Source organism: Petaurus breviceps, unplaced genomic scaffold (assembly GCF_028583685.1).
Source record: "Petaurus breviceps papuanus isolate PSGF00001 unplaced genomic scaffold, PetGlider_PUasm1.0 90721, whole genome shotgun sequence".
Lineage (NCBI taxonomy): Eukaryota > Metazoa > Chordata > Mammalia > Diprotodontia > Petauridae > Petaurus > Petaurus breviceps.
The window spans coordinates 392,222-404,926 of NW_027187322.1; the positions used below are offsets into that span (position 1 = coordinate 392,222).

At 55.4% G+C, this 12,705-nt stretch overlaps 1 protein-coding gene across 6 annotated transcripts; it reads right to left on the reverse strand.

Moving 5' to 3' along the window:
- Positions 1-3,929: 3,929 nt before the first annotated feature.
- Positions 3,930-12,563, reverse strand: STX5 (syntaxin 5). 6 transcript variants are annotated; one of them, XM_069066173.1, is made up of 13 exons: positions 12,433-12,563; positions 11,485-11,691; positions 11,243-11,337; positions 10,183-10,426; positions 9,633-9,706; positions 9,484-9,539; positions 7,952-8,022; positions 7,231-7,347; positions 7,093-7,149; positions 6,921-7,002; positions 5,562-5,668; positions 5,155-5,276; positions 3,930-4,579 (listed from the first exon to the last, which is right to left on the reverse strand). In XM_069066173.1, exons 4-13 carry the CDS (start codon positions 10,405-10,407, stop codon positions 4,420-4,422), a joined length of 1,071 nt encoding a protein of 356 aa, XP_068922274.1. In that variant the 5' UTR covers positions 10,408-10,426; positions 11,243-11,337; positions 11,485-11,691; positions 12,433-12,563; the 3' UTR covers positions 3,930-4,419. The 6 variants fall into 6 exon arrangements, with proteins under 6 accessions (XP_068922274.1, XP_068922276.1, XP_068922271.1 ...); XM_069066175.1 differs by lacking the exon at positions 11,485-11,691; XM_069066170.1 differs by lacking the exon at positions 11,243-11,337.
- Positions 12,564-12,705: the final 142 nt, after the last annotated feature.

Below are 12,705 nucleotides of genomic sequence, written 5' to 3' on the forward strand. Positions count from 1 at the left end.
TCCCTCGACACCCGGAAACCGGGTTGCCTAGCACCACCCTCGCCGGTTACAGCCGCGGGGGAAACTGAGTCAGCCCGCGGAGGCCTCTCCATTCATTTCCCTCCTGTCACTGACCAGCCGAGTGATCTTGGACCTCAGTCACTATGCACCTAGGAAGCGCCTACTGTGTGCCAACTACCCGGCCAAGCCCGGGATTACAAAGATATAAGAGTGACACTGTCCCAGCCGGCAAGGAACTTGCATTGGAGGCAGCGGGTGGTGCGCTGGGCCTTGGGGTGACCCTAGGCAAGTCACACCGCCTGACTCAGTTTCCCCCTCTGTAAAAGAGGGATAATAACATGCCCACCTCCCAGGGTTGTCTTATATTTGTAAAGCACTTTGCAAACCTTAAAGCCCATTCTTAAACGCCAGTCTTTTGGGCAAGAGCCGAATCAGGAAAGGCCTCCTCCAGAAAAGGGTGTTTGAGCAGGACAGAAGTGGGGACATTCAGGACAGGAGTCCCGTGAGAGGCGGGGGTGCTGAATGAGGAGCGGTAGGGCCCGTGGTAGGGAGGATGCCTCCTAAGGTTGGAAAGGCAAATCTGAGGCCCTCAGTGTGACACACAGCTTGCTAAATGCTCCCAGAGGCGAAGGGCCCCCACTGGGGTTTGCTGAGTGTTGGGAAACCCGATGGTCAGATCTGCGCCTTGGGGAAGGCGGGTGGACGGGCGAGGGGAGGCTGGCCAGGGCCCAGCGATGGACAGAGCTAGAGTAGACGGTAACTGACGCGAAACGTGCTGGTGGAATTGACAGCATCTGGCAACCAAGTCGCTGTGTGGGAAGTGAGGGACGGTGAGGAGGAGGGGTGATTCTGAGCTTGAGAACCTGGCCCTCCTCCCAGGATAAGCTTCTGAACTCACCTTGCTGCTGACTCCAGCCTTACTTAAGACACCTCCTTCAGCCTCCCCTCAGTCGGAGGCTGAAGGGCAGAAGCTGGACTCTCAGGCTGCCCTGAGATGCCCCTGCACCAGGCAACACCAGGTGTCCCCTCCTCTCCCCACTTTCCAATCTGCCTTTGTGTGTGTGCTCTTCCCCCCTTTAGACTGCAAGCTTCTTGAGGGTAGGGACTGTTTTTTTCTTATTTGTATCCCCAGAGCTTAGCACAGGTCTGACACACAGTAAGCATTTAATAAACGTTTATTTAATTGAACTGGAATGTTGATAGTGCACTCCACAAAAAAAAACAGGACATTTTTGAAGAGGGGCAAAATTGTGTGTGGAGGGGGCAGTTAAGGCTCATGGGTTATTTTGGACATTTGAAAATGTTTACCAGGCAGCTGGTGGTGTGGTATTGGAGGTCTAAAGGGGAAGCCTGTGCTCAAATCCAAAAGATCTTCCTCGAGATAACCATGCAAAGCAATGGAGGTAACAAGGCTTGATAAGGTTACCTTTTGTACAGAAAGGAGGGTCCAGAGGGAAATTGGGGGGGGGGGGTCAGATATTGATGGTGGCCCAGCCAAGGACACTCAATAAGGAGAGGTCAGGCAGGTAGACCAAAAACCCAAAACCTAGAGAGGAAGGAGTATCCAGGAAAAGGGGGCTCAAGTGACAGGTCCTTCAGCAGTGTGATAAGGATGGAGAAAAAGCTCTCTGGCAACTGTGGAGAACGAAGTTTTCAGTGGATGAGGTTGGAAGCCTGAGGGGTGGCATGTGTGTAAAGCAGCAAGGATAGAGATGAAAGACTGGGGGGCAGGGAATGATGAGGGGGACGATCTGCTGGAAAGGGTGATGGAAACAAGGGTAAGTAGAAAGTGATTGGCCTTGGTGAGAAGGGCTGCCTCTTCAGAAAGAAGAGAATGAGGAATGTCCGTGGTGTGTGGTTTTGGGAAGGGGGGGAGAGTGCTCCCATCATATTTGGGCCCGATGTGAGAGAGTCACTTTGGAGAAGGGGATCGAGGGCACAGCATCGTGTCTGAAGAGATTCCGTACTTTGGGTCACTCCCCACCTGCCCAGTCGCACCAGGAGAGGAAGCTGGCAGGCAGAGCTCGGGTTTTCTGAGGAGGAACAGGGCCAGTACAAAGGACTCAGGGCTGGCTAGAGCTAAGCTGCTTAAAGATGGGCTTGGGATTGGGAAGCCAGAGGACAGATGGCCTGGGGAATTGCTGAAGGGTTGGAGAGATGGGATAGGATCTGCAGGAAGAAAGCCAAAATGCCCACTGTGCGCTGTGCTGAGGACTTTATGAACAGCCTAGGAAGGCATGGCCTATTATTATCCCTCATTTTATGGCCAAGGAAAGCGAGGCAGGCAAGAGGTGGTCACAGATCTGTTAAGTATCCGAGGCCAGATTTGAACTGGGGTCTTTCGAATTCTAGGCCTATCCCTCTATCCCTGCCAGGACAAATTACAATCAGATAAAGGAATTTCAGAGTTCCTGATTAGGGAAGTGGGTCACTTGTGGGGGGTAGCCAGACGGAGGTGAAGTAGAGTGAGGAGGTGGAAAAACCCCCAATCCAAGGGCGTTCCAGAGGGTGGGAGGGAAGAGCAAGAGAAGGTTCATCCGTGCTACAAAGATGTGCAGGGATGCCCACCGGGACAGGGGAACTGAAATTTCAGGAAATAAACAGGAAAAGCTGGAGAGGAACAGCGATTCCCAAGGGCACCAGGGATGGGGCCGGGGATGGCCCAGCACATAAATACAGGTTTGTTGTTGGTTGAAGGATTGGAGAAGAGAGAACAGGAAGGGTGGGGCTGGTTGGCCTGAGGCAGCAGCCTATCCAGCATCATCAGGCCAGGGAGGGTAAGTGGCAGTTGGGGTGGAAGGGAAGCTGAGGCAACCTCACCAGGTGGTTGGAATTAGGGTCAAAGGAGGAAATGTGCTGTGCAAACTAAAGCACTATCGAAATGTATTTTTATTGACTGGCTAAGGTCACCTCAGGATTCAAACCCAGGCCTCCCAGCACCCCACCTACTAGACCCCCTGGCTGCTACTCCCTCTACCCCCACGGGAATCCCAGCCCTCCCAGAGCTGGTTCCCTTGGCTAAGCCAGGAAGCCCTGGGCCTTACAGGGCTCCTCCCCCAGAGCTTGAGAACCTACATTAATCAGGGTTTCACTAGGATTCAGGCAAAGCGGTCAGCTCAAAGCTAGTGACCATCTGGGCAGGGAGCATTTCCCATGAGCTTCCTAATAAATCTCATCATTTAAATAGACCAGGAGGCTCAACAAATTCTTGCTAAGTGATGACAGGAGCCCAGGATCTAGGTGGCAGACAGCAGACTGGCCACAGGAGATCTTCCAGGAGCAGCAGCTCCCCAGAGCTCAAGCTGTTTGGTCTAGGCCGGCATGCTTTGTCCGAGGCAGGAATCTGAGAAATGTGGACCTTCTCAAGGACTGCTACAGCTTCTAGACAGCGGCTGCCAAGGCTAGCAGACAGATGAACACTGTGCCTTCCCTGGCAGTGGGCAGGCCATGGATGGAAGATTCATCCCAAGGCAGAGGGGTGGCCTCAGGGAGGAGTATTCTTGGAATGCTGAGAGGGGCCCTGTTTGGGGCTGAGGCTGCTGGTGCATCTGCCTTCAAGGCACATGTCCCCTTGCAAGCTCCCAAACTTCGTGAGGTGGTACCTGGAGGTGGAAGGGATCCCTGAAAGCCTCCCTGGACCCTGAGAGGAGGATCATGAGCCCCTGGCACCCTCTGCCTCCCACCCAAAAGCTCGAGGAGAAAGCAGCAGAGGAGGAGGCCAAGACAACTGATTCCAAGTCTACCCATAGATATGACCTCAGATTCTCCATTCCCTCCTCTGGCTACTGCTAGGGCAGGGTCAACAGCAGAGTAGACCAAGGAGCAACGAAAGCCCTGGTTCTGTCAGAGCCAGCATCCCCAGTCTCCTGCCTGGGAGGGCAGGCCAACCCCTGCGACGCCCCTCCCTGAAATGAGGACAAGGCCGAAAGGACTGACCGTCTCGCTGTAATTCCACAACATGGGATGACAGTGCCTTTGGCAAACTGACACTAGGAGCCGCTGCTGGGGGTTCTGGGGCCCTCTGCCCCACACAGTGAAGAGACCAGGGAAGAAGGGGATAAGGTCCAAGCCAGAGGAAAAAGCGGTCCCAGGGATTCATTTCCCCTCCTTCCCCCTTGTGCACATCAGCAATGGAGTAGCCTTTGGGAGAGGCCTGGGCAGGTCTATACCGAACTCCCCTGCCCTGCACTGCCCGTCCTCCCCTCTCACCCACTCACAGCAGTTCAAACACCCATGTGAATCTGGGTGAAAGAGAGGAAGGGCACAGGTGGGGAGGGCTCCAAGGGCATGGGCCGTCTCTATCAGTCCCAGGAAAACAGGGACGGCCTCCTGGCCTTCTCCCGCCACCCCAGACAGGCTCAGCAGCAGGGGCCCTGGAAGGAATGATTCCCATGTGGATTGCCCCGACACTGGGAAGCCTCAGGCGAGGAAGACCACAAAGATGATGAAGAAAACAATTAGGATGAGGAAGATTTTGACCATGAGCCAGCGGTTGGAAGTGACTGATTGGAAGTACTTGAGGATCTCTGAATGGGCGGCCTCGACATCCAGCTGCGCTCCCAGCACATTCTCATCGATCCTGGGTGGTGGCGGGAGGAGGGGGAGGGAACAGAAAAACGGCCAGGTGAAGGACAAGAAGCACTGGCCTGGGGCCCGATAGCAGGTCTCGGGGAGGCCACACAGGCCACTGTGCAGGGAGGGCCTTTCATCCCAGAGGCACACTGTGCATGTTGAGCTCGGGAGGCCCGGGAAGTCAGAACTCTTCCTTTGGCGGGGTGTTTACAGTCCCTTACTATAAAATCTGCATCGCTATTATACAATACTGTACACACAGCTTACGCACTTCCGAGTTTCTAAACTCTTTCTGTGTCATCTACTGGCCTTCTCGTGTTGTCGGCAGCTTCCTCAAAACTCCCCCAAATTCCCATTCAATTTCTTATATCACAGGATATATCAAAACTGGGATGGGAAAGTCATAATGTGGAAGGGATGACTGGATTTCTTTCAATTACTTAAAACCCTGTTCTAAAAGGGGTCTCTGGGCCTCCCCAGGCCACAAAGTGGCATGTGTGCCCCTCCAGGACTGTCCCACTGGACTCAGTGCCCCGCCCTTTCCTGTGGCCTCCTCCCCCCTCCAAGGGCCAGAGTCCTCACCGCTGGATGGTTTCTTCCTGTTCCTTGACCATGTGGGCCAGCTGCTGGAAGATGGAGCCCAACTCCACGATGGTGGACTCAATATTCTGCATGGTGTCTGCCCTGCTCTGGATGTAGGAATCCTGCCAGGGAGAACGCAGAAGGACAGACAGATAATGAGCAGGCTTCCTTGGTGGGGAGAACCCCAGATCCTTCTTCTACGTCGGATCACACAGGCTTTCAGCAGCATGGGGGGCGGTGCTCAGGGGAGAGCTCTGCCCCCCGCCACGTCTGGTGACACAGCCCTCCAGGAGGCCGACCCTGCAACCAATCATCTGGCTCCTGCACATCTGATTGTTCCCATCTCGGGCTCAGAGCTGCCCCTCATCAGTGACTGGGAATGTGCTGAGGCCTGGGCACCCACCCACCCGCTCGTCGATGAGCTGGAGCTGCTGGCTAGTCCGGGAGTCCATCATGTCAATGGCCACATCACCCGAGGCCCTTGGCTCGGCCCCCAGCACCACGGCCCCGCCTCCTGTGGGAAGACAGAGACAATGTCACCTTTCACCTGTGCAGGCCGTGTGATCCTGGACAAATCACTTCACCAGTGAGCCTCAGCTTCTTCAAACATAAAGTGGGGATAACAGGAGCGCCTACTTCAGAGGGTTGTAAACAGCTGTGCACAAGGAATGCTCATTCCCTTCCCTTCCCTGAAGTACTCGTCTCTGGGAACAGGAAGAAAAGACCAACACAGTGCCTGCCTTCAAGGAGCTGACCATCTGTGGGGGGAATCTCAGATGGTCAGGTGGGTGGACACAAAGCGCATCCCAAGAGATGCCAGGAACTGGGAAGCCTTCTGGTGGCCAGGGGTGCCAGGGGCGCCGGACCAGGCACCCTCCAGACGGGGCCCAGAGGCGGGATGTGCGATATGCATGGAAGAGAACGCCATGGAGGCTGAGCACTGGAATCCAGTTTACGAAGGGGAGAGAGAGGAACCGAGACTCCAGGGAGTCTGGGAAATTTGGGCCAAGGGTGAGAAAATAAGAACCTGGAGTCATGGAGCTCACCCTAGGACTCATCCACCCCCTCCAAAAGAGAAACCAACCACTTCTGAACTCCCCCTCCTGCACCCACATCCTCCCTTCCCTGGAGTGCCCTCCTTCCCCCTCCTCCCTCTCCCAGGTGCCCCCTCCTCAGGGCTACCCCCCTCCCAACCTGGGGCACACCCTCCCCCAATCTCTTGGGCCTCCCTGAGTCTCTGAGACCTTGACTTCTTGTTCAGCCTACAGCAAGTCCCTTTCTTCACTGGGCCTGTTTCCTTGCGGGTAAAATGAAGGAGGCAGCTTGGATAACCACTAAGATCCCTTATACTACTTGGCTGTTATCTCTGAGCTTCTCCTAAACCTCTCTGGCACTCATGCTACTTCTGCACACTCATTACAAGTAAATATCTCCCATCCTTCTATCAGTATCTGACCCCCCAAAGAGGTTCCTGAGGGGAGGGCCCCCTGCCCATCCCAGGGCCTTGTACAAAGTAGGCTAGGGGCGGCCAGGTAGCACAGCGAGTAAGAGCACCGGCTCCAGTGTTGGGACGACCTGGGGATCAAATCTGGGCTCAGATACTCAGCACCTACCCAGAAACACCTGGCTGTGTAACCTTGAGGAAGTTACTTAACCCCAATTGCTTAAAAAAAAAATAGGTTAGAGGTGACTGACAGGCTGGCTGATTCTCAAAGAGGAGGAAGGCATGATGACCCCAGGCCAGACGAGTGTACTCCCTGACTCACCCAGGTGGTTGGGGGCAAGGGGCAGAGCTGCCACAGACGGACGGGAAAACTGCTCCCGGCGGCTTCTCTGCTGCTTCAGGTTCTGGTGGGGGGCAAAAGGAGGTTACCTGGACCCTCAGGCTCCCTTCCTTAGTCAGCATTGCCCCCCCCACCCCATGCACAAAGGACTCACCTCTGTCCTCACTTCTAAAACAGATTTGAAGTCATTGGACATGGAGGCCAGCTTAGACTAGGAGAAAGAACAGGAGGGGTGAGTCCCCAGAGCAATGACGCTGCCCCCCAGGGGCCCTACTTGTTCCCTCCAGCTCACCTGCAAGGAGACCACGATGGTGTTGGAGTGGGTGTGCAAGTGCCGCCCGCTCTGGCTGCCCTTGGCCCTTACAAAGTCCTGCAGTTGGGCTATCTGCTTATTGAGACTGTTGATGTCCTAGGGGAGGAAGCAAAGAGGAGGTCGGGCTGAGCAGACGAAGCCGAAGCCGCCCTACCCGGGAAGTGCTGAAAGAAGGAAGAAATGGGAGCCTGGGAAGGGAGGCATTCAGAGGCCCCATCCTGGGCAGACCACAGGCCTACAATGGGACAAACTGGACTGATGCCTGGCCCCATCACCTGCTACTGTTATGACCCAAGCCAAAGAAACAAGGGAGGTGGCCTAGAGCTGGAAGCAACCTGGGAGATCGTGGAGCCAAAGTCCTGATGTGACAGATGGGGAACGTGACCCAGCAAGTGAGTGGCATCAACCCCCAGGGCCTCCTCAGCAACCCTCAGGCCTCCCTCCAGGAGCAGCATGGCATGAAGTGGGATGGGAGGAAGCTGGGGAAGTTCCCACACTGGGGCAGTGCCAAGGGAGGCGGGGAGGGAGATGAGGGGGAGAGGAAGGAGAGGAAGGAGGAGGGAGGGGAGAGGGAGAGGAGGGGGGGAGGAGAGAGGGGGAAGGGAGGAAGGGGAGGGAGAGGAGAGAGAGGAGGGAGGGAAGAGGAAGGAGAAGGAAGAGGGAGGGAGGCAGTGCAGAGCCTGCATCCAAACAGGCTCACCTGTTTGATAATGTAAGTCAGCTCCTCAATCTCCACAGCCTTGTCATCAAATAGGGACTTCCTCTTGGCCACTATAGAGAAGAGGAGAGAGCATCTGGAAGTAAGGACACAGAGAAAAGCGACGCCTCAAGTCTGATGGAACCAGGCCAAACACAAGTGACCTGGGCTTCTAGGGCCCTGCCTCAGCCACTTGGGTTCAGGGCCCTCTGACCTGGCTTGTAGCTGAGCACTCTGCAAACATTTCCTTCTGTCTTCTGGCCCAAATCCCACCAGCAGGCCTGCCTCCAGCCTCCTGAATCTCTCTTCTATTCTCACCCCCCACCCCACCCCACCCCACTGGTACCAGGTCCACTTCCCTGCTTGTCTGGTCTGGACGACTGCAACAGCCTCCCCCAGGCCTTCCCTGTCTCCCCTCTCCAATATGGCCTCCCCTCCAGTGGTCACAGGTGTGGCCACGTCACTCACGGGTTTCAAATGGTTTTCAAACTACAAGCTCTCTCATCTTTCCAAGCCCAGTGCTGTTCTTCCCCAGAAGCCAAACCCAGCCCCTGGACTTTTGGATATACCCCCTCTCTTGTACCTTGGTGCTTTGCCCAGGCCTGGAATTCTTTCCCTCCTAGGCTGCGATTTCAGGCTCCCTCTAAAATTCAGCTCCAGGTCCACCCTGAAGGTGCCCCCCCTGCTGCCTCCAGTCCACCATCACTGTTTATAATTTGTGTAAGTCTGTGATCACAACTCAATATACCAACAGCGGACTATAAGCTTGAGAATGGGGAGGCACATTCACTTCTCAAAAGGTCATCCCCTGTGCTTAGCAATGTTGCCTGCCATATATATGTTTTGTTTTTTGGAGGCGGGGGAGACAGAGCAATTAGGGTTAAGTGACTTGCCCAAGGTCACACGGCTTGTAAGTGTTAAGTGTCTGAAGCTGGGTTTGAACTCAGGTCCTGACTCCAAGGCCAGTGCTTTATTCACTTTGCTGCCTAGCCACCCCCTAAACACATATATTTTTTGAGACTGGGTCTTGGGTCTCCCTTTCTTCTGCAGGCAGTAAGTGCAGGGGAGAACTATTCCTGGGCCCATCCACATTACTAACTGGCAGAGGACATGTGAAGCTTACTCCATTTCCTACGTGGTTCAGCCCAGCTTGGCACATTAATGCCAAATGTAGTGCAGCTAGATATGTACCACCAGGGCAGGCCCAGGAGGGGATGCTTCCTAAACCCTGGGTCCCCCTCCCACCCACCCCCATTCCCCAGAAGGGACTCCTCTCATTCCTTTCAGACATCCAGCCTGCTCACAGGGCACTTTCCTGGGCACATCTCAAGCCCTCACACTTGCTCAGTTTTATGGGAACCTTCATTAAAGTTGTCTGCATCTCATCCTATCAGCTATTTGAGGGCAAGAATGTCATTTTTCACTCTGGTAACCCAAGAACCCAACCCAAGTTGAGCACCTAATAACTGTATGTGCTAGAATGAGACAAAGGAGCTCCCCACAGTCCCTCCAGGCTCACCCCCACAGGGACTCACAGATTGTCAGCTTCTCCAGCTTGGCAAATGTGTTGCTCAGGTCTTTCCCGATGCGCCTGCAACAAACAGAGGACGAGGGAGGGGGCTGGAGGCTGAGCCCTCCACACAAGGCCTCAACCGCCCCCAGCATCTGGGCTGCCCCAGCTTACTTGGCCATGAGGGTGAACTCACTGCGCTGCCGGACAGAGCTCAGGGCTGTCGTTCTATTTGTCTGGAGTCCATTCTAGAAAACAACATCAGAGAGTGAGCTTTTGGGGAGCCCCTCCCTTTGCCCCCCACTTCAGGCCTCACTGCTTGCTGCTCAAATTCCCCCCTAGGAAACTGTTACTCTTATCTGGGGGAGGGGGCATCCCATTCCCCTTCCCCCCAATTTCCCCAAATCTTCAGATCTCAAAGTCTAACCCGTATAGTGCCAGCCAGGGCTTTATAAACTGGGCCATGGCCCTATCCCAAGGGGTAGTGGGCAATGCTGTCATGATGTGCACTCAGGAACCTGACCTTTACTTTGGCATGCTCCTTTGGTCTTCCATGCAATGCTCATATCCTCTAAGCTAGTGACTCTGTGTAAGCTCTGGGCCATTCATAGGGTTCCGGGCTGCCCACTTCTGAAACCACGATTTTAGGCTCACCACCCAGGACAGCTCCTCCCCTAAGGCATCGTGTCCACCCTTTCTGAACTCCTCACTCTGGCCCTCTCACCTGACGGTTCTGCAGGGACTTGCAGGCAGACAGAAACTCCTGAGTTCTGTCTCTACAGGACATGGTGTCAGGAGGGGGAGCCGGTGAAGGGGAGGTGGTGGTGATGGGGAAGCTGCTGCTGAGGCCGCCGCCAGCTGCTGCAGGGGGCAGCACCTGTGTCTTTGAGAGACCCAGGTAGACTCCCTGATCCGTGTTCTTAGACCCGTAGCGTTTCCTCGTGTTCATTTAGACGCATAACCTCGGACTGTTGTGGGGGGCAAACCATCATTCTCTGTCCTCTATCTTCCCCCATCTTCCCGGACTCCTTCCTTCTCTCCTAGCCCACAATATTCCCAGTTTTCCCTCCTACTCTGTGTTCACCCCAGGAAACCTCCTCCAATCTGGCAGGACAAGGAAAGACCAAAGAAAGCCTCTTTCCCCCTTCCCACGTTTAACTCTGGCATCATGGGAGACAGAGAAGAAAGGTTCACACCAGAATCAACCTGGGAGAAAGAGAAGCAGTCACAGGGACAGGAAGGTCAGGAAGTAAAAGAGTTCCCATTCTAGAGGGCTTGGAACCCTGGCAGGGAAGCACTGTACAAGGGCCACTGGTCTTTTTTTTTACAGACAGGGAAACGGAGGCTGAGACTTGACCCATGGGGATCAGATCATACAGTAACAGAGGAGTCAGAACAGGAACAGAGAATGCTTTCCATTAAGTCATATGGGCTCCTTTTGTGGCGAGGAAACATGTTCCAACATCTCTGGTCTAACAGGGGATGGAGGGACCATAGAAGATGCTGGAGTCAAGTCCTGATCCTTGACAGGCTTCCCCCTTCCTGTCGCTCCTCTCTTCCCTCCCCACAATTCCCCTCCAACTAGCCCAGGAAAGGGGAGGAAAAGCATAGATGATGAGAAGGAACAAGGCGGGGAAAAAGAATAATGAGGGTGGAAAGGATGGAAAAGGGAGGATCAATGAAAGGATCGGGAAAGGGGAGCAGAGATCCAGGAAGTGGAGAGCCTCGAATCCCTTTCTTTTACAGAAGAAGCGACTGAGGCCCACAGAAGGGAAGGGACTTGCCAGTCACACAGACGGCCCCTTTGAACGCTGGGGCTGTCACTCCAAGTTCAAGGCTTTTGTGCAGTACACGCCAAAGGGACAAAGGGAGGAGAAATCTGAGGAAAGAAGAGAATAAAGATAAGGAAGTAAATAGAAATAAGAAAGCAAAAGGGGAGGAAGAAGAAAGGGAAAAGGGAAAAGGGGAGAAGGAAAAGGAGGGAGGCTGCGAAGAAGAAGAGGGGGACTGAGGAAGGATGACGTGCCTGGCCCCCTGCTGAAGCACTGCTGAAAGACCTCCTCTGGATCCTCACAACCGCCCTGGGCAGCACGCCAGGGCTCCTGGCATCTCTTTTACAGAAGAGAAGACTGAGGAGTCGTTCGGCCAGGGTCACGAAGTTAAGGAATGTCCAACATCGAGTTCTGACTCGGGTCTTCCTGCCCCCTCTATCCCTGCCACGGACCTTCCTCACCTGGGAGGGGAGGAGGTGAGAAGGGAGGAGGAGGAGGAATGGGGGACTCAGAGGCGAAAGTAAAGGAGAGTTAAGAAAGGGGGACAAAGGGGGTCCAGGGGAGGAGGAGAGAATGGAAGGCGAGGGAACAGCAGTAAGAGGGGGAGGAAGAGAGGACGAGGAGGAAGGAGAGGTAACGAGGGAGAGAGAAAAGAGGGGAGGAGGAGACTTTCAAGGAGGGAGAAGACAGAGTAAAAGAGGGGCAGGGAATGAGGAAAATGGGGAGGGGAGAGAGTGGGGGAGGGGAATGAAGAAAGAGGAGGGGGAGAGATGGGGGGAAGCCACCAGAGGGGCAGAAGAATGGGGGGACGGTGAGGGAGGGAGCGGGAGGAAGGGATAAATAAGGGCTGAAGGAGGGCTCAGCGGGTAGAGAGAGAAGAGGGGTGTCCGTTCTGGGGCTCCCAGGAGACCAGGACGCGGCTCAGGGGTACCCTCCAAAATGTTTATCCGACATCGGAAGTCCCGCCCCGGACTAAATCCCGCCCCCTCCGCGACTTCGGGCAACGATTGGCTGCCGCTGCTATCTTTCACACCACGGGGCGCTCTGATTGGGCAGGGGCGGCATCACTCAACAGCGGCTGGACCGGCAGAAGTCTCCGGTCTCCCCAGTCGGTCGTCATCCCCCCCATCCCCGCCCCACCGAGAGCCGGCCGCCGTCGGCCGCAGCGTCTTCCCCAGCCTACCGTCCGGGTCGTCTCCTACCTCCGCGCCGCTGCCTGCTGCCGCCGCCTCCGCCGCCCGGGCTGATACTGCTTCTTCCCCGGGGACCGAGCCGGAGAAACGGGACCAGAGACCAGAGGCTGACACGTCACCTAGGCGTGGCCCCTCCCCCAAATGACGGCAGCGCGCCGTTACGCCCCTTCGCCGGTGCCGGAGGCCACGCCCCCGCAACAGCAACAAGGCCACGCCCACTCACCCCAGAAGGCTCCTCCTCCACTCACGCCCCTCCCTCGACTGCGCTCCGGCTACTAGCAG